This window comes from Lampetra fluviatilis, chromosome 2 (genome assembly GCF_964198595.1).
Source record: "Lampetra fluviatilis chromosome 2, kcLamFluv1.1, whole genome shotgun sequence".
Classification (NCBI taxonomy): domain Eukaryota; kingdom Metazoa; phylum Chordata; class Hyperoartia; order Petromyzontiformes; family Petromyzontidae; genus Lampetra; species Lampetra fluviatilis.
The window spans coordinates 29,247,888-29,267,680 of NC_136276.1; the positions used below are offsets into that span (position 1 = coordinate 29,247,888).

Below are 19,793 nucleotides of genomic sequence, written 5' to 3' on the forward strand. Positions count from 1 at the left end.
CACGCCTCTAACTGCGGCAGGCCACGCCTTCATGATCGCCTCGAGTGGGGTTAGCAGAAGCTAACCCCACTCGAGGTGCGTGACGTCATTTATGGACGGCCCACTACCTGACACCCCCTTATCAGTGCCTACCTTATTACAGACCAATTCAGAGCTTATTGGTCACCCTGTCCCCCTTATAAATCTCAGCGTTCTTCCTCCAAAGTCCCATCACGGGGACGAAACACACAGACATAAAAAAAATTGTCCGGATTGAAACGGCTGTACGCGGTAGATACCTGAAAACACAATTTCCCTGTACAAGAATACGGGCAAACCGTATGGGTTGACACGGTGTGGATCTGTGACGCGCAACAACAAACTCCGTTTACCACGAAGTGGCGGTAACGTCGCCACGGTGCTTGTGCCATGGCGAGGTGCACTTTGAGGTCACGTGAAATGTCGAAGGCTTGTCGCTGGCAGGAGGTCACGGAACAGACCCAGGTGCCATCGGTTGACCGACTGAGATGGCTGGCAGATGCAATCGCTGTGCCAACTCTCGGAGTTTTAGCCGCCCGGAGCTCCGCTCGTTGTTATGAGCGTCGCTTCTCTGCAACTCCGTTGTTGCTGGAGGACGACTTCTACAAACTCCCCAAAGCAGCATCCTTCACGAACCTCCTCCATCGTCGTCCGTTGACACTGGCGGGCAACCACATTAATGTGCAACGTTGCGGTGTCCACGGTAAGTAGGGCTCACCATTGCAGGTGAACAAGCACATTAGAAATACGGTGTTACCAGGTCGAGAACGTTACCCTCGAGGAGCCGATTAGTGCGGCTAAGATGCTTGCAGTGACAGCCGTATGGAGAATAGAGAACAAAAGCTGACGCATCGACTCTGGTCTCTGGCCACCTCGTGTTTGTTCTAACCGCGGTTGCTGAGCACAACCCCAAGACGCCAAACGGGCAGCAACAAACATCACCATTAGATGGTAGGTTGTAACAGATTATATTTGACAGGTTTGTAAATTGAGCAAGGTCATCATAATTTGGGAAAAGAGGCGATGGGAGAGTCCTAAAGTAGATATGTGAGGGAAGGAGCAGAAAGAGAAACGTTATGACCTGCAGTGTGGTGGGTGAACATCGTGGATGAGATGAAACAGTCTGCTAGACCGTGTCCTCAAAATGGAGGAGTAAAGTTTACAGAAACTAACGATGGTAGAAGTGATAGCAGTATGATAAGGAGGCAACTGACTACCAATGAGTGAATGACTCGATAAAATTGGTGAGTTTTGGACCACCAAACCGGTTTAGAATCGTTGGAATCTAAACTCAAGTCACCCATGTGTATGCTGAATTCACTTGCCCATGTGTGTGGTGAACTCACTCGCTAGCCCATGTGCTTCCAGTCTACATGAATGAAAGCGTTCATGAAAAAAATCTCAGAAAGTCACCATGGTTGAAGGGATAGAAGACTGTTGAGACGACTAACTTCCGGTACAGCCTTTTCTTCAACCACTGGTTGAGTACGTCCTCGCGCATTGTGGAATTGCTACTGCTGGTCAGTGCGGGTTGGTCAAGGCATGGAAGGAGCTTCGACGTTGAAGCATAGTATAGAACAACAATAACCTTTGTTGCACTGCCCAATAGTGTGGTGGTTGACCAAGCACTATCCAGGCTCATGCCTACACAGCTTCCAAGATCTAACGAGATTGGGTGCATTATGGGTAATTTTGTCAGACTGCTGTGGTTAAGGAGAAATGTCACCCCAACCTAAAATTTATGTGAGCAACACCTCTTGATCCATGGTTCTACAATACCAATTATTTCTCAAGGCATAAACAAACCCCTTCCCTCAATACAGCACTGGATGTTCCATCAGTATTCTTTCAGACCGTTGAAAGTAGATACAGATTATGAGTCCAAGTTAAACTTTTTCAGCAACCATATTATTGAAATGTATATCACTATGCCCAGGTAAAAGTAATTTATTTAAGCCCACAGGTGCCCACATTTCTCATTCAGCCTAGGTCCATTAAAACTTTGCAGGACAATACTGTATACTTTTATAAAGTTCAACACAATTTACCAGATCTCGGGGAATACAAATTCTGCAACCTGAACAGAAATGCCAATTTCTGGACTGTTCAAATCAAACCTAGACACGTGGCAATCCTAGTCTAAAGAATCATAAAATGGATAATGTACAATGCCTTAAAACCTTCTCAGTCGTGCCAGTTAATGGCCAACCTGCTGAGCTTGCAGTATTGGGAATCCACATGAACATGAACATGTGGATACAAACATCAAGTGTCCAAACTATACAAGCCAACATCAATTCAGCATGCTTTCGGTCACAGGTAAAATTTCACAGCCATATGTGATCAAATAAAATTCTTGAAGCAAATGATTTTCTTATATGTATTTCTGTGAGATCTCAAACAAATAAAAAGTCAAGCTAGAAGTTAAAACTCACAAGTAAAATGCTTAACGCATGTACTGTACCTATATTTAAGCATTTTTTTAAAATCTATATTGGGGGTCACATTGCTCAACAATTTGAATGTATGATAATTAAATTACATGATCTTTTAAAGTAAGACATAATTAAAGTTTGATCAGATCTTTGTCAGATTTGTGAATCAAGTGTATTTTGGTTCCTTTATTGTAACCATAATGGCTTAAACATGACAACAACACATGCTTGGATTAAAGAGGCAGATCATTGAGTAATAATTTAAATTGTCAATTTAGTAAATGGCCATGAACTTATCCTGGAAATAGCCAAACATTTTTTTTTTCTGTGATATTAATATCTTACTGCACAACTGTGCTTTCTCTGGTCTCTGCAAAAGAAATAAGGGATCTGAACACACACATCTGATTAAGGACATCAATCAATAAAGCAAAGTGAAGGTGCAATTCAAGTTGTACACGACAAAAGTGCACAAAATGCGACATCGCAGTGCATACACAGCAACAATCTAACATTTTAAAACTGAAAACATTTCCCTATAATCAATACATCTACTTCAGTCTAGAAGTTTAAGATAAACATCTCAGCACCGGACCGTGTTGTGGTGATTATGCACGACTGTCAGTGACCTGAAAGTGGGGTTGATGGATCAGGTAGCGATCACCGGCAGGATTTACATCTTGCCAAAACAGCTGAAACACATCGCCTTTACGTTGCTGCTGATGGAGACTGACATTCTTCTCAAAAACATTGACTATCAAGTTAATATATATAGCCTGATGTAAATGAGGCATTGGCAACGTGATGCCTAAAGAAAACATTATGTATCTATGTTGAACTTCTTTCGCACCATACATAGCCAACTGTGCTAATCGGAGGTACAGCAGGTAAGATGCTTAACTGCTACCACCAACACCACCACCGCTCCCACCTCCACCACTGCTGCTGCCAACACCATCAGTACTGCCACCACCACTACCACCACCTCCATCATCATCACCACCACCACAGCCGCTGTTGCCACTAACACCACCCTTCCCACCCCAACACGACCGTCACCACCACCACCACCACCGCTGCTGCCACTAACACCACCCCCTTCCCACCCCAACACCACCGTCACCACCACCACCGCCACTGCCACCTAATTACGCCAGCTCCAGCTGTTTCTCGGCAATGCCACGCGGGGACACGAGTGTTGCAGGGATGCGGCCGTTGGTGATGGCGCGGGTGAAGGAGTCACCGAGCGGCTGCGCTCGTTCCGCCGACACGGTCAGTTTGCGGCGCACATCCATACAGCGGCGCTCCAGCCCCAGCGCCAACACCTTGCTGGCGAGGTCCCTGTCCACGCGCTCCAGGCTGCAGCGCAGGCCCGTGAGTGCGTTGCTGGCAGCGGGGAAAGGTGGGGCGACATTGAGGGTAGGGTGCAGAGGTTATGGAAGAGCTCCGTGAGAAACTAGAATCGATATTAATATGCTGTCTGTCACTGGAATGTCAACGTCACAATGTCCGGGTGAAAAGGATTGTCACGTATCCAAATGCATTATTGTTTAATATTTATATTCGAGGCGTAAATTAACATGCGGGCGTGAGCAGTCGCTGCAAATATGTGTAATGAAACCTCGTAATGTGTGTGCATTTTCCTGTATCTAACATTCCACATTTAAATAAATAATCCCCATTGACACTATTTTTAACTCCAGTGCAACAAATCTTCCCCTGTATTACATTTTATCCCCATGTAACTAAATATTTACATGTCTATTATACTTTTTATGCTATGACCACCGACCACATGAGCTGTGCACCAATTATATGTCATTTGTGTTACATGTCATTAGTGACGTGTAACTACACTTTTTGCTTTAGACATTTGTAAAAATAAAATAACATTGATGAAAGTGTGTGGTTTGCAAGTGGCAAAGTCTAGTAACTCGTGTATGAAGTGACGTCACAGCTACACCGTGCAGTCTGGCTATTTCCAAGTCGGTATTCAAGTGTGTGTCATGTGCTGTGAGACAGCATTGTGCAATGAAGATCTATATGTTTGGTTTTTTTCGGTAAAGTCACGGAGGTAAAAAATAAAAAAATGAAAACAACTAAATTAAATCACGACATTTTGGGCGCAACACAAGCGTCCGTCTTCAGGTGGGGACAGACACAGCGACAGAACAACCGCTTAAGTGTGCCTAAGAGATGGATGTAACGAGGGATTAGAGAGCTGCGGGAAGGGGCCAGGGTGAGTGTGGGGGCGGGGTGTGGGCTGGAAGGTGCCATCTCTTAGGCACACTTAAGCGGTTGTTCTTTCTTCTTGGTTCTTTCGGTAAAGTCACGTAGAAGGGAAATAATAAAATAATAATAATAAAACATAATCAAATAAAAATTCTCACGACGTTTCGCTGTATCTGTCCCCACCTGAAGACGGACGCTTGTGTTGCGCCCAAAACGTCGTTATTTAATTTAGTTGTTTTCATTTGAATTTATTTTATTTTTTACCTACGTGACTTTACCGAAAAAAAAGTATGGATCCTTGCAGTCACGAAAACTTCAAATCTAGAATTAATGACGATCTGTTGAGGGAAAATGCCCAACCAATTGAATTTACCGGTTAGTTGGATAGAAGCGTGTGCACTGCTCTGAATTGTGATACCGATAGTTATTGCTGACTGCTAACTTTCCGAACAATATGAAACTGCTGTGGCTTAAATGGGTAGTGAGTGAATGTAGAGCAGAAAATGTGATCAAGCCAAATGCCTCGTAACTTCTCACATCAAAACCAGGGACAAGCTGGCAGGGAGCCGCCCAAAAACGTGACCACAGCAGCACCTCATGCAAAGTGCTACTCACTAGGAATCGGACAGCTTCTTCTTCAAAGCGGCGATGGTGGCTTCAATTTGATGAACTTCAGTGGTGATGCCATACTGAGGCTGAGGGAAAGAGGCATGTCAGAGCAACAACCATCGCAGCAGACACACAATGAAACATTGTCACAAATGTGGTGAGGCGTGATTATGATGCCAGCTTGTCATTGTGATTATGAACACACTAGATGACAGTTTGTTAAAGACAGTGAAGATCATATCATGGTGAGGATCAAACCAGCATCAGAGCAGAAGCGGTCTCTCACCATGCAGAGGTTGACTAGCAGTTTAGAGAGAGGGTGATGTCTGTATTTGAACATGATGGACGCACTACATTAACTATAATCACAGAAAGAATTGATTCCTTGAATTTGTTTATCACTAAAAATGTTGACAATTCTTTTAAATCACAACAGGGACAAATCAACACACTTTTCCTCCGTGAACAGCAACGGATGTAATACCACTCGTGAAAATGACAACCACGATGATGATGATGATGACGTGGAGGGGGAGAATACCTCATCACGGCATAATTCGACCCCAGAGCGGTAAGTGCGCGTCTCCAGGCGCGTGTGTGCCACCTTCAGTGGCAACATCTTAGCACGAACATCTGCTTCCAAGTGTGCGATGTCGCCCTCCAGCACCGAAATCTCCTGCTTGTTCTGAGTGGACAACAACCAGAAGAATAACAACAACAATAACAACGCCATTTATGATACAAGAAAGACTCACCGAGTCTTAAAATTATTTTTCACCAGGGTCCTGCAATTGCTATGTTTGGCCAATTCTTTTTAAAGAGTGCTTTCCAAATGGGAAGAAATGCAGTACCCAAATAAAACTAACACATACGATGGGATAGCATGAAATGTTCGAAATAGATAGGTCATTACAAAGCTTACTTTCTCTACTGCCATCTCTTCTCCACCTCACAGGCCAGTGAGTTTAGGAGCTTTAATATGTAACAAACTAACTGACATCCACACTACTACACCGCTATGCCAGATTACAACTGTAAAACTATAAACTATTTTATTTTTCCAGGTAAGGCCCACTGAGCTATATAATTATTTTTCAGAAGCGACCTTGCCATAAATGTTAACTCAATTAAGTGGATAATCATGTGGACATTTATAACAGACAAATACTCAGATTAAGGTTTTGGTGAAGAAGTAAAAGGTTCAAGTTGTATACCACGAATACAAACAATGGGTGATTTCAATCTCAATGCATGGCCCTGAGCCAGAGGTGGAAATTCCACTTTCCCATGGGAGCAGCCACTCTTGCTTGAGGATGACCGAAATTGACATCAGTGACTACAGTGGTAACAGAACATCAGCATGGCTCTCATCCCAGCTAGTGTGGTTTATAAACATGACCCCACACCTCCGATTAGCACGGTTGGCTACGTATGGTGCGAAAGAAGTTAAACATACATACATACAAAGATATGATAAGTAAGCAGTGATAGAGAGAAGGCTGAACAACTCAAGAAGGTAAATTGTGTGTCACAGACACAGCCACCACAGCTCAGATCCTGGGTTCAAATGTGGGTTTCAGTCACCTGTGATTTAACCAGGTTCTTAAGTGGAGTGAGATGATGGTCTCATCATTGCACAAAAAGATACAGTATATAACTTATTCTTTGATTTAATTCATCATATGTAGATTTGATTTTCACGTTATAAACACTCTTGGTTGGACATATAAATGTGTCCATCTGATTTGGATACAGACACTATTGACGCTGCAACACCAGCATTAGCTGACATCATCTTCATAACACAAAGTGGTGTGCTGCTCACCACAAACTTCAAATGTAAATGTCTTTCTCTTTATACAACATAATGCTGATAACACAAATTGGAATACAACTGGGAGGAAAACATATAAGCATAAATCACGTAAAGAAGCAATGACGGATGTGCTCACTCACGTTCTTCTTCTGCCACTCCAGCTCAGCCTTGACCTTGTCGAGTTCGTGCGAGCGCTTGCGGAACGCAAAGTCGGTGCTGTTCTTCTGCGCCTCCAGCTCATTTGTCGTCTGCACACAATGGACGTTATAAAATGTAAGTCAGTGGGGGTCACCGAGCAATAGACAACAAACGCTCGCTCACAGTCATGCTGCTGCGACGAGCAAGATGTAAGCGTGCTACCGTGGGGCCAGTGCTGGCGTCATCGTTATTGATTCAAATCGCTTCATACTCTCTTGGTGGTTGTTTCTTTGGAAATTGTGTCAGCAAAATGGTTCTACAAACCTCGCAATGCCACGAAAGAATCAATTTGTGAATTTAATTTTGATCCCGAGTTGTGTTTAAAAAAAAATACAAACACGATAATTAAATGCAATGATTTAAAGCTTTCGTGACTGCAGAGATTCATATTCTTGGTTCTTTCGGTAAAGTCATGTAGAAGGGAAATAATAAAATAATGAAAATATAAACCAATAAAATTATCACGACGTTTCGACTGCAACACAAGCAATCGTCATCAGGTGTGTTGCAGTCGAAACGTCGTGATAATTTTATTGTTTTATATTTCTATTATTTTATTATTTCCCTTCTACGTGACTTTACCGAAAGAACCAAGAATATAAATGCAATGAGTATGAATTAATTGTAAGAGTATAAAGTGGTGACAATAGAGCATTATAACAGACTAGATGAGAGCAGGGCTGTGTGGAGAGGCAACCTCTTGCCTGGGCGATTGTCGCGGTGATGGCCTCACGCAGCACAGACGAGGCACGCATCTCCGCCATGGCCCGCTCCACATTCCTACGGCTGTACTCGTCCCACGTCTGCGGAGACGATGACCTGAAGCCCCCCCCAAACCAAGCCCCATACCCCCCCCAAACAAGCATACACAAGGACATGCATCTGTATGTATTCAAGAATAGACATGCAGGTGCATAAAGAGTGACAAGAAATCCCCCATTTAAGCATGAAAACTGTTGGGGCATGTGAAGATAGGAAGGTATGGCACAAGAGCTAGGTGTGTGGTGAGGACCACACCCGGCCCCCCAGTGCTGGTGTTTACTAAACCACACAGCAGTGCTCATTTAAGGAGTTGACCTGGGGGGGAGGTCGAGGACTTGTTCAGATATTACTCGCCACTAATAATCGCCTTCGCTGCAAATTCAACTGAGCTCACTGGGTGCGGAGTACATTCTGCTAACCACATGCTCCACCACTCTTCACGCACACATACGTGTGAACGTTACACTTCTTTATAACCTTTGAGCTATACCCATTTCAAACCTTTTAAAACAGTCTGCCTCAGCAGCAGACCATGCTTTCCCACCTGATGATGGACGCTTGTGTTGCACCCGAAATGTCGTGATTCATTTTATTTTATACCTACGTGACTTTACCGAAAGAACCAAAGAGTGTGGATTCCTGCAGTCACGAAAACTTCAAATCAAGATTGTTCCACAATAAACTACAGCTTTGAGATGGGCAGGTGCTTCAGAAGACTAATAACATATCTGCTGAGATCCATGCTTCTAATTTGGTTTTAGCCACCTGTCATAATGCTGGATTCTCAAAAGTAGGAAGTTGATAGCCTGGTCACCAATGACTGCACACACAAAAATACCAGGTTAAATTAGTTGTATCATTTAATCAGGCTTATTCCAAACACCTGGTCAAATATTCCATCGGAATTAACAGTATATCCCATTGCAGGACACTCTTATCTTTTTTAGGTATGATGACTAAGAAAAAGCTGGCTTCATTTGCCCATTACCGCGGGGCAGGTAAATAGGCGCACCACCTGGTGTGGATAAGAGGCATATGTAGGGAATTAAAAAGTAGCTATGTGATGTCGTCTTCCAGAGGCTGTTCCCTAACATGTTACACATTGCTTTCAGTGAGAGCTCTCAAAGGAAATGTGTTAATTTCATCACATATCAAGAGAGCACAATTGGAATACAATTGAAATATATGATAATATAAACAGATAAATAGCCGATGACCAAATTATTTATATTGTGACCAGATCTCAGCAGGTAAGTAAGGTTCAGTCTGGAGAGTGCTTAGATGCGTGACTACCATGCATAAAACAGGTTCTGCAGACTGCTGCAGGGCTGCGTGATGGGCAGTAAAGGGCAGTGCAGCAAAATACATTATTGTACTGTACTTTCATGCTCCAACATCTATGCTTCCTTCCTTCACCAATCCAAGCAAACCAGCCCAGTGAAATATGGTGAAATACTCCTCACGGTCAAGTATGGTCAAATAACTCCCGTGATATTCAGCAGTGGATTTACAAAAAAGCACTGCATATGTGGACATAGATACAAATGCAAAAGTAAATACAGCTCCGCCTCGTGCAACACAACGACAGCCTGCTCGCCACATGCTCACCCCTTGGGCACGCGCATGGGGTTGGGTTTGAGGGAAATGGTGGCCGAGGCGTTGTTCAGTGCCCGGCACGTGCTGTCGATCTCCAAAGCCTCTTCCTTGTCGCGCACATCCCCCTGCAGCTGTTGCCGAGCCTCCTGCAGCTGACTGTTCCACAGACGAGCACACAACACACACCACACCGCACTTACGATTAGCAAGGTTGGCTACGTACGGTGCGAAAGAAGTTCAACATACATACCACACGTTACATGGACCACACGACACACAGTCGCTTAAATCCCCGGTCGGCAGGTGATCGATCGACTGCACGGGAAGGCTCCAGTGAGAGCTGTTGGAGCACTTCTCTGCAATGTGCACTGAGATTCAAAACAGCAGCATGATGTTAAATGTACGTGTGGTTATCCTATGGAAATAACGACCCGTCGTGTAGGAGTATAGAATTTCTGGATGGATGTGAGGGGCAGGTAACCCCTCCACCTTAAATGTAATTACCAACGGATCGCACATACACGCTCACACAGGAGTGCACTAACGTACGGTGACGAGATGTTAAATACCTCGCCTGGTATATAGGAGGTCGTGGGTTCGATTCCAACCCTGACGCCGAATATTTGGAGTTTGCATGTATCTCTCCCTGTGGTCGCGTGGATTTTTCTCTAGGTCCTCCGGTTTTTCCCTCCACATTTATAATCAATATGCGTTTAGAGTATTTGGCTGCTATACATTTCTACGTGATGATAAGCCACTTTGTCGCTTCTGAAAAAGAGCTACATAGCTCAGTGGGCCCTATCTGGTAAAATAAAAATAGTTTAGTTTAGTACTTCACCCCAGCTGATGGAAGGGTTGTTGACACACACACAAAGACACAGATATACAGAAACACACATGCACACACACAGGTGCGTGCTAATGCACTCACCACAGCTGCAGGAAGGCATCGTTGATGCGCCGCGTGAGCGCCTCCTTGGCTCTCTCGATGGTCTTGACCTCGCGGTGCAGCTCGTGCTCCACGGGGTCGTGCACAAGGTCGACGCCGCGACGAGCGTCGCGCAGAAACAGGCACTCCGTCGCCACCTGCAGCGGCACCGCCTTCGCCTGCAGTGCACGCTCCGCATCATCCTTGGTCTACACGGGAGCACGTCGTAATGAGGAGCAGGGGGAGAAGAGAATCGGCATCAGAAGTTGATTTCCCCGAGTAAAGGCCCATTTGGCTAAGAAGATCTTTTTGAAAGGCGATCTGACTGGCAGATAAATTCAAAAGAGGGATGAGGAGGACTTTAAAAAGGACCAGGACAGATGGAGAGGGGATTGACTATTATAATAATGATACCTTTCATTTACCCAGGGGAGCGTGAATAAGTTTCAAGACTCTTTTTAAAGAGGGTCATACACTAGAATGTTTGTTCAATTTCATCAGTGAGTACACATTTTAACAAAAATATGACCACTCTCATCATTAACACTTAATGGACTCATGTTTCTGGCAATTACCCTTTTTCAGAGCACCAGGGCACCACTGCAATCTCCCTGAATGTGTTGATCCATGTAGGAGAAAAGCAGAGCAGGTGGAGAAGTCCCACCATATATGGTAACATCCAAAGTTCTGCACAGATTGATTCAAAGAACCATTACTGTTCTATCATCTCCTGGCGACCTTTCATAATCCCAAGCCTACAACGCCTGCTATTTTTCCAGGCAGTCAACCATCCCAGTACTAAGCAAGACAAAGCATGGTTAGCTTCTGTGATCCAACAAGATCAGGAATTTTTAGGGTGATTTGGGTCCTAAAGAAGGGACAAGGAAGAGAATGGTCAAGTTGCTGATTTCTTAACGAATAGCGTTGCCTGTTTATGAAACACGAGAGCCACAACAGCAACGAAACAAGGCGTAAGGAATTCATGAAAAATGCACAATGATAAATGTCTGTACCTCATTCCATAGTGCCTGTATTTAGATTTCGTATCTACGCCGCACGAGATTCTGCGTCTCATTGAGCTCTTACGTGTTAATATAAAGTATCCATAATAGAACAATGTTGAAATTTAACACTGGAAACAACAGCAGACGTTGGGGGCATATGCCCGAATTTAACTGAATGCATTGTAGTGCAGAACTATAAGTGAAGGCAACAGCCCTTTTCCAGCAGGAGCTGGAGCCTGGCTGTTGGCAGGACTTGCCTTGGCGAGCGCATTGATCTCGGCGTCGGTGTCATCCAAGGTGTGCTGCAGTCGCTCCACCCAGCGCTGCACCGAGCTCATGCGCTCCTCCAGCCTCGTGTTGCTGTCATGTTGGTCCCATTTGGTCTGCACACGGACGCCAAAGTCGCATCCATTAGACTCGGCAATTCTTTCATGACAACAATTCAAAGCGGTGCTGTGATTAGAGCGCTCGACTCACAAATGGAAGGCTGCAAGTTCAAATCCAGGTGGGCAGGTTGCTCAGAGGGCAGAGCACTGTGCTCACATATTCTGAATTCAAATACAGATAACCACCCATGATTGAACTTGGTTCCCATCCTTCCAGGGTTGATCAATTGAGTACCACTGGGTGGGAGATGGCTATAGATCCCACTTGTAAAATAACCAGAAAACGGTTCAATGGGATCATCCGTGTAACAAATAAAATGTATTAAAACTTTGGAGTATGTGGAATTTAAAACACAAGCTTATGGGCCACTTACATTGCTCATTTGAACAGGTATACAATTTCCAATACCAGAATTGCCTTGTTATTTCCAGTGCTTTCAACCTTATTGTTACATTGCGTCATATAATATACTGTAGAGGGCACACTATTGTACAACTAGCATCATACGTTGCATGCACAATTGTGCTGTACTGTGCTGAAAGAGCAGCATGGTGTTGGCTTTTACTTTTGCCTAACGCAATTGGCAACCCAGTCGTATATGTTAAACTTCACACACACTATTGATAATAAGCAAGCACAAACCGGTCTGTACTTTTCCTGCTTCACAAATGCGCCTGGAAACCATGAAGGATTCAATTATTGTTTAACAGTATTTCACGTTTGTGTTAATGGAAGAACATGTCCTTGTCAGATTACATATCAATATATTATTCAGTGGCCAGTAGTGACATGAGAAGCAAGTGAAACACGTTCCTTCGGAGTGGGCAGGTAGGAACTTGGTTGGACAGCGCATTCGTGCACGACAGACAGATATGCACGACAGACAGACAAATAATCCCTGGTGAGTAGTATGGAATCTGTGTTCCTACCTGTATATTTAAATATTTACGTAGATGTCATTATGTCTTTGTCTATGAATGCATAAATTGACTCACTGCACACACATGCCACTGAAATGTTCCATCTCAAGGGATTATCCAGGTGAATATCATAATAAATAAAATAAAAATGAGACAATAGGAGAGGTATAACTTTTAATGATATCAGGAAAGCCTAACCCTGTCTGAAGACTCTAGCTGTAGGAGGAAACTAGAGCACCCAGAGAAACCCCATTGCAGGACAGGGGAAGAACATACAAAAAGTCCACGCAGAAAGGTACCCGAGCAGAGGTCGCAACCGGGTACCCGATACCCGTACCCCTACCCAATACCCGGCTACCCGTACCCGGCCCTGGTGCGGCCGGGTACGGGTACGGGTAAGCAATCAAAACCCGTTTGCGACCTCTCTACCCGAGTCAGGAATCAAACCCAGTGCCTTCCTGCATTGAGGCGCACGTGTAACCACCGCACCTCTCTGCCTACCAAAACCACTATTGTGAATTAAAGCCGAGGTCTTCAGGAGCGGGGTAGCACCTGATTGTTGCTCTGGTCGCGAAGGTGCCGAGCCTCCTGACGAACGGAGCGGGAAACGTCGCGCCGAGACTGGGCGCCGGACGAGATGCGCTCGCCGCTGTCGTGCCACTCGCCCACCGTGAACCGGCGACCCGGCTTCATGCTCACGCCCAGCATCGTGTCGCGCGGCAGGCTCCTTCAACCACGCGGTTCTCCCCAAGCTGGCCCTGCCGGACGGCAGGGGAAGAGAGAGATAGAAGAAGCATCTCACATTCTAGATTTGAAGCTTTCGTGACTGCAAGGATTCATATTCTTAGGTTTTTTCGGTTAATTAAAATTAAATTTATAAAAGAAAAAATAAAAGAAAAATTTTTATTTTACTTTTATTAATTTTCTTTTTTTTACCTTACGTGACTGTACAGAAAAAACCTAAGAATAAGCATCTCACAGTCATACTCTTAGGATTTTTCGGTAAAGTCACCTAAGAGTATGAAGATTATGGACGGTCCTTTTAAAAAAAATCCAGTGTTGTGATAAGAGTTACATTTCTATCGTGGATAATGACAACTGCGATGATTTGTACCTGTTCACCGTAACATTACCACTTATTATACCTCATTACAGACACAATCACTCGTGACCATGCGGAAAAACAACCCCCGCTGGCATGACGACTAAAACACACCTTGCTGCCACGATTACCAATGTGAACCTCATGGTATTATCACCATGGGTCATTATCGCAATTAACATCAACTATTGTTTCTTCTTACCGCCCTAATGGAGCATTGTAAGCACAATTGTACATCACACACATACTAATAATTTCCATTTACGTGTATGTATACACAAAGACAAAGATCCCCCGTGTAAACTTGACAGACTGTAGGGGGCAAGTGCTTTTAGCGAGCACCTATGAAGGCCGGCACAGCACACGAGGGGGTGGGTGGCCAACACCACACATCCACTCATTGCCACAATCGCCGCACACATGCCCATCACAACAATTATCACACGAGATACCTTACCACAATTACCAATACCCCGCCATTCGCTACGAAGTGACGGTAACGTCACCACGGCGCCTGTGCCAGGCTAGGTGCACTTTGAGGCTATCGCTGCTGCCAGGAGGCATCGGGACAGACCCCAGGTAGGTGCCGTGGGTCGGCCGACTGAGATGACCACCACCACCAGCTGTACCCCCCTACTGTACCACAATTACCACACTTACACACACAATGTACACACGCAGTCGTGTCCACGATTAGCAATAACGCACACACTCAGCACCGCAATTAGCACTGACATTACCGCAGTTGGCTAATGCGAGGCAAGTTTTACTGTATTTAGACAACTTGTGCATTATCGATCACGAGTCGCTATCGCAATATCAGTTACCACACACACCCGTATCAATAACTACACACAGCCAATCCGTACGCTTTAAGTTAAAACTTTACATACAATCAAGTTGTGTATAATTTCAATCAAACGGCAATTAGCCGTGAGTTAATTTACATGTATATATCTGCGTGTGTATAAAGTGTATAAAGTGTATTGTGGTCTACAACATGTACCGTTACCATGGTTCCCACAGTGGCTGGCAGTGTTTCACGCTCACCTCAGCGCTGAAGAAATGTCGACGTTGCCCTTGTTCGCTTTGAGGAGTGGTGTTTGCCTCCGCTGCTGTAGTTTACCGAATTAAAAAGGAATGTTTGTAACGCTTTAATAATGTTCTACAACCACCAACCCCGAGTGAAGTCGCCACGTGTCTCTACCCTCTGGGACCTTCCCGGAGTCCCAAAAGCTTTGGGGAGGTGGGGGGGGTGAGGGGGGGGGTTGCCTAGCAACTGAGTCACGTGGCGCCGCCTCGACCAATCGCGTGGCGCGTCACGAGCGCGTTGGTCGCCACGGAGACGCCGCGGTGACGACGCTTCGTTCGATCAACACTCAAGTCGCGAATTTAATAAAATTAAAATTTAAACTAAAATCAATAATAGAGGTTAATCTTTTTTTTTGCAAGAAAATTTGCTGTGGGTTTCACACCTGATGATGATTGCTTGTGTTCTTGGTTCTTTCTTATTTTTATTTAATTGTTTATTTGTATTATTTAATTATATATATATTTTTACTATTTTATTATTTCCCATCTACGTGACTTTCACGAAAGAACCAAGAATATGAATCCTTGCAGTCACGAAAGCTTTAAATCTAAAATTTTAAATGTGTTGTCGCGTAAGCAGAACGTGGCCAATTCGTTGCTAACACAGCACACCGCTGTGTTGGAGGGTATAAAACCCACCACAACATTTACAATTATAGTACGACCTTTCGCAGTAATTACAACCAGCATCATCTGGCGAACAGTCAAGGGTTGTGGTGGCGGGTTTAACAACACATTTATATTTAAGCGATCGAACCCAAAAAAAACTGGTCGCGAAAGCCGATGTCTTTAAACAATATATTAAACTTCGATTTAAAGCTTTCGTGACTACAGGGATTCATCTTCTTTGTTCTTTCGGTAGTCACGTAGAAGGGAAATAATAAATAATATTTTATTATGTTTACTTTTTATTCTTTTATTATTTCCCTTCTACGTGACTTTACCGAAAGAATCAAGAAGATGAATCACTGCAGTCACGAAAGCTTTAAATCGAAAAATATGGAGTTATTTTTCACAGATCTCCAATAGACGGGTCAGCAAGTTACAACACCATCTTGTAGTTCACCAGCTTTGGTTTAGGTAGGGTGGGTGGACTGCTGATGAGAGACTGAATGTCGAAATTAGTCCAGAGCTTTGCTACAGTTGAACCAATGGTTCAAGCAAGCCCGACTCTGCTGATGAGACAATGTCGAAAATAGTCCAGAGTTTTGCCCGAATTTAACTCAAGGTTGAGCAAGACTGATGCTACATGACTCTTTTAGCATTTAGCATGTAGGCTTTCGCGACCAATATTATCCATAATTACTGGCGAAACGTCGTGCTCAAGATTGTAAATGTTGTGGCTTTGTTCTCCAACACACCGGTGTGCTGTACTAGTAACGAATTGGCACGTTCTGTTTACGTGACAATCCTAATTGGCTGTCGGGTGGTGGCAGGTTTAACGACAGATTTAGATATTTACGTGATCTAACTTGTATTATGGACTCTCTACCAACTTTTGTACGTTGACTTGCTTGACGTGCAGACGCATTTAGATGTTAAATTCACACAAATTGTAACCGGAAAGACCCATGCAGTTGATGGAAGCTTGCAGACAGTGCATTAGACGGGGTAAAAAAATTATGCCCTTTGAAATACGTCCATCATTGGCCATGATCAATTCAAGCCATGATTTATCCACTGCTGCATGACGTTTTTGGCAAGCCCACTTGCTTTTCTTCACGGTCCAATTGGTACTCTTCGGTTACCTACGTGACTTTACCGAAAAAACCTAAAAGTATGAATCCTTGCAGTCACGAAAGCTTCAAATCTAGGTCCAATTGGTGTCTGCTTATGTTCCCAAATCTATTACCACCTCTTCGTCTCTTGTGCAATTCCGGACACGTGCCTTTCCATTCTTCTTTGCGCACTCTTCGATGCTTCTTTGCACACGTTTCGGTTTGCTCCATATTCTTCCCTCGTGAATGCTCATGTGCGTGATCCATGTTACAGCAGGTCATATGCACTCATTAACGCTTCCTCAATGTTATTTGCTTTGAATTTTTTAACCGACTGCCGGGCTGGATAGCAAAATAAAAGCTTGCGCACAGCAGATTATGACAAAGACCTGAACAGCTTTGGAAGGTAGACCTAAACAGACACGCTCCGAGCCAACCTTTTCCTCAATAAAACTAAAACGAATTAATTTGTACCCATTTTCAGCCCGCATCGAGCCTCCACACGAAGACAAAACACGAGGCGGTGGTCTCAAAAAGGGAACCAAAGTATTTTATTAAACAGTCGATAATTCCACGTATATATGGTATAGTACCTGCCGGTTACAGTGTCATAGGCAATCGATCACAGGCTCCGAGCCATGTGGCTGGAATCCAACCTTGGCTTAAGGGGCCCACGACTCCGGGCTACACAGTAAGTGAGCAGCAGCCCGTGGTGCTCTCGTTACAAAGACTGGAGATATAGAAAACAATTAAACCAGCAAGTCTCTTTTCTGTGGGAGCAGTTGAGCTCTCTCCATAAAAAGCTTCAGGGCTGTAAGTTGTTTTAATGTATATAAACTTAAAAAAAAGAACAAAGCAATGCTAATTAAAAACTGAATGTGAAAATGTATTGTGTTTTATCATTAGACCGACTTTGCCAGTACCAAAATATAATAATAGGGGTTTTCCCCTTTTTTTTGGACAACAAAACTTAAACCTTTTTACAAGGATTCATGCATTAACCACAATACTTGCAGTCAAAATTAAAACAAAAACACACTCTGATAATATATGCATTGTCCTTGAAACTGATTGGTGTGGACTGCAAGTATTGTGGTTAATGCAGACATGAATCCTTCAGTTCTGTTGCCAAGAAAAGGGGGAAAACCCCTTTATTATGCATTGTATTGTTTGTTTTAATCATTGCTGTTTCTGCTTTGCTTCGACCAATTATCATTAAACGTTTTAAAAGCATATTCAGGCCAACGCCTCCGTTCATTTATTTTAATAAGTCACAAAATTCCTTGGCAATTGCAAATTAGTGATTGATGAAGACAGTAATTGGCTTTGTAGCCAATCAAAACGTAGACGCCAATCAGCTGGTTTGGAAGTGAGCAGTGTGGGGTGCATCACAGTAAGCGCGCTGTTTGTGCTCGTGACACCAAGGATGTAACACCGCTTCTGTGCAGCCTCAGTGTGGCAGAGCCTTTAAGCCTCACTGTGGCAGCCTTTAAGCCTCACTCACTGACAAGTGTGCAACGATTAATTTCACAGGGTGCAAAGGTCAACGGCAACGCAGCTTAATTACTTGTCTGACAACAGCTAAGACCACACAGCAGCACGGCTGGGAGATTTGCAACCTGGTCAGAGAGGGCTTGACCAAACCTGAATCATCGCAATCATTTATTGTACGGTTGTTCAAATGAGCATCGCAGGTCGGTGAAGTTGAAGTCAACGGTGGTTTCCCCTGTTACATGAAGGAGTGTTTGGGCCCTGTCATAGGAAGGTAACGTTTCCAATAACGTCTCGAAACGCCAATGGGGATGCGCACTGCCCAGTGATTGTTAGAACACGAGGACACTTTGGCATTTGTGCGTTCGTGGCTGGCGTGAGCCTTGCGACGCACACAAAGACAAAGATCCCCCGTATAGCCTTAACAGACCATTGCGGCCAGTGCTGTTAGCGAGCACCTGTGAAGGACGACACTACGCCCGGCCGCCTTTATCTCCCTGGTGGTGATGTTTGCTTGGGACGCTGAGTCAACCTTGGGGAGGCCCAAGACCGGGTCAGATAATCTTCACTGGTGTTGGCCGTGCACGGGACTTGAACTCGGGTGGCCCAGGTTCGTAGCGCAGCGCGCTAATCGCTTCACCACCGCTCTATGCAATGTGCCTAGGCGCAATGTAAACGTGCAGCGGTGCTGATAACAAAGATGTCGGTTCCAGCCACGGAAACAAGCGGAGGAAGAGAGGTTTGGGCCAAGTGGTAGAATTCGTTTGGAACCTCAGCAAGAAGCGTCTCTTGTGCTTACACACCGAACTGAAATGCTCACGATGTAGGCACACTTGAAGACAAGTTTAGGTCATGGTTAACAATTAAAGCTCGGTTTATTGTTTTGCTCACCAAGTCTTAACTTTAGCAGACAACAGATCAATTTGCACCCAACCTCAAAGTGTTGTTATTATCGTTTGACACCCTATGCACATCCAGTGTTCCCCGTGTTTCAGCATAGTCTATCCATAGCGTTGCATAATTTTCACACACGAGAAAGGAAACTTCTACAAGAGGGCACACACATATACAAACTGGATTCCCAGGACTAATATATTTTTAAAATCTGTTTGGTGTCAGAATGGCAGAAGAAAACCCTGTGCCGTTTCATAGTTGCCGCACGTGCACTTAGGAGGCAGTAATGTCGACTTTTTTCCCGTGGGCTACCAAAGCCAGGAGCCCCAAAAACTAATATTTTGCAGTGAACGAATCAAAACCATGATTTGCACACATCAAAGGTTTAGTGAAAAGCTGCTTTCAGTGCACAGCCTTGTGCTACATCTAGTCAATGCTCATCATCTGATTTTTTTATTAGTCAAATATTACAATGTAGACTATTTTAAATCCTGTGATTGTATGTTTTATGAGGTTACAGAAAAAGAAAATTCACTTGCATGACCACTACCCTAAATGGCAAATTCTGGACACTATTGGAATTAGTTTCCA

General features: G+C 44.2%; 1 protein-coding gene across 1 annotated transcript; it reads right to left on the reverse strand.

Annotated features, from left to right (window-relative positions):
- Positions 1 to 3,575: 3,575 nt before the first annotated feature.
- LOC144945008 (tektin-2-like) lies at positions 3,576 to 15,228 on the reverse strand. The gene is made up of 10 exons (XM_078873166.1): positions 15,058 to 15,228; positions 13,458 to 13,663; positions 11,856 to 11,981; positions 10,598 to 10,803; positions 9,679 to 9,822; positions 8,013 to 8,127; positions 7,251 to 7,358; positions 5,836 to 5,979; positions 5,301 to 5,380; positions 3,576 to 3,839 (listed from the first exon to the last, which is right to left on the reverse strand). The coding sequence occupies exons 2-10, from the start codon at positions 13,611 to 13,613 to the stop codon at positions 3,602 to 3,604; spliced, it is 1,317 nt and encodes a 438-aa protein (XP_078729292.1). The 5' UTR covers positions 13,614 to 13,663; positions 15,058 to 15,228; the 3' UTR covers positions 3,576 to 3,601.
- Between the last annotated feature and the right edge of the window lie 4,565 nt (positions 15,229 to 19,793).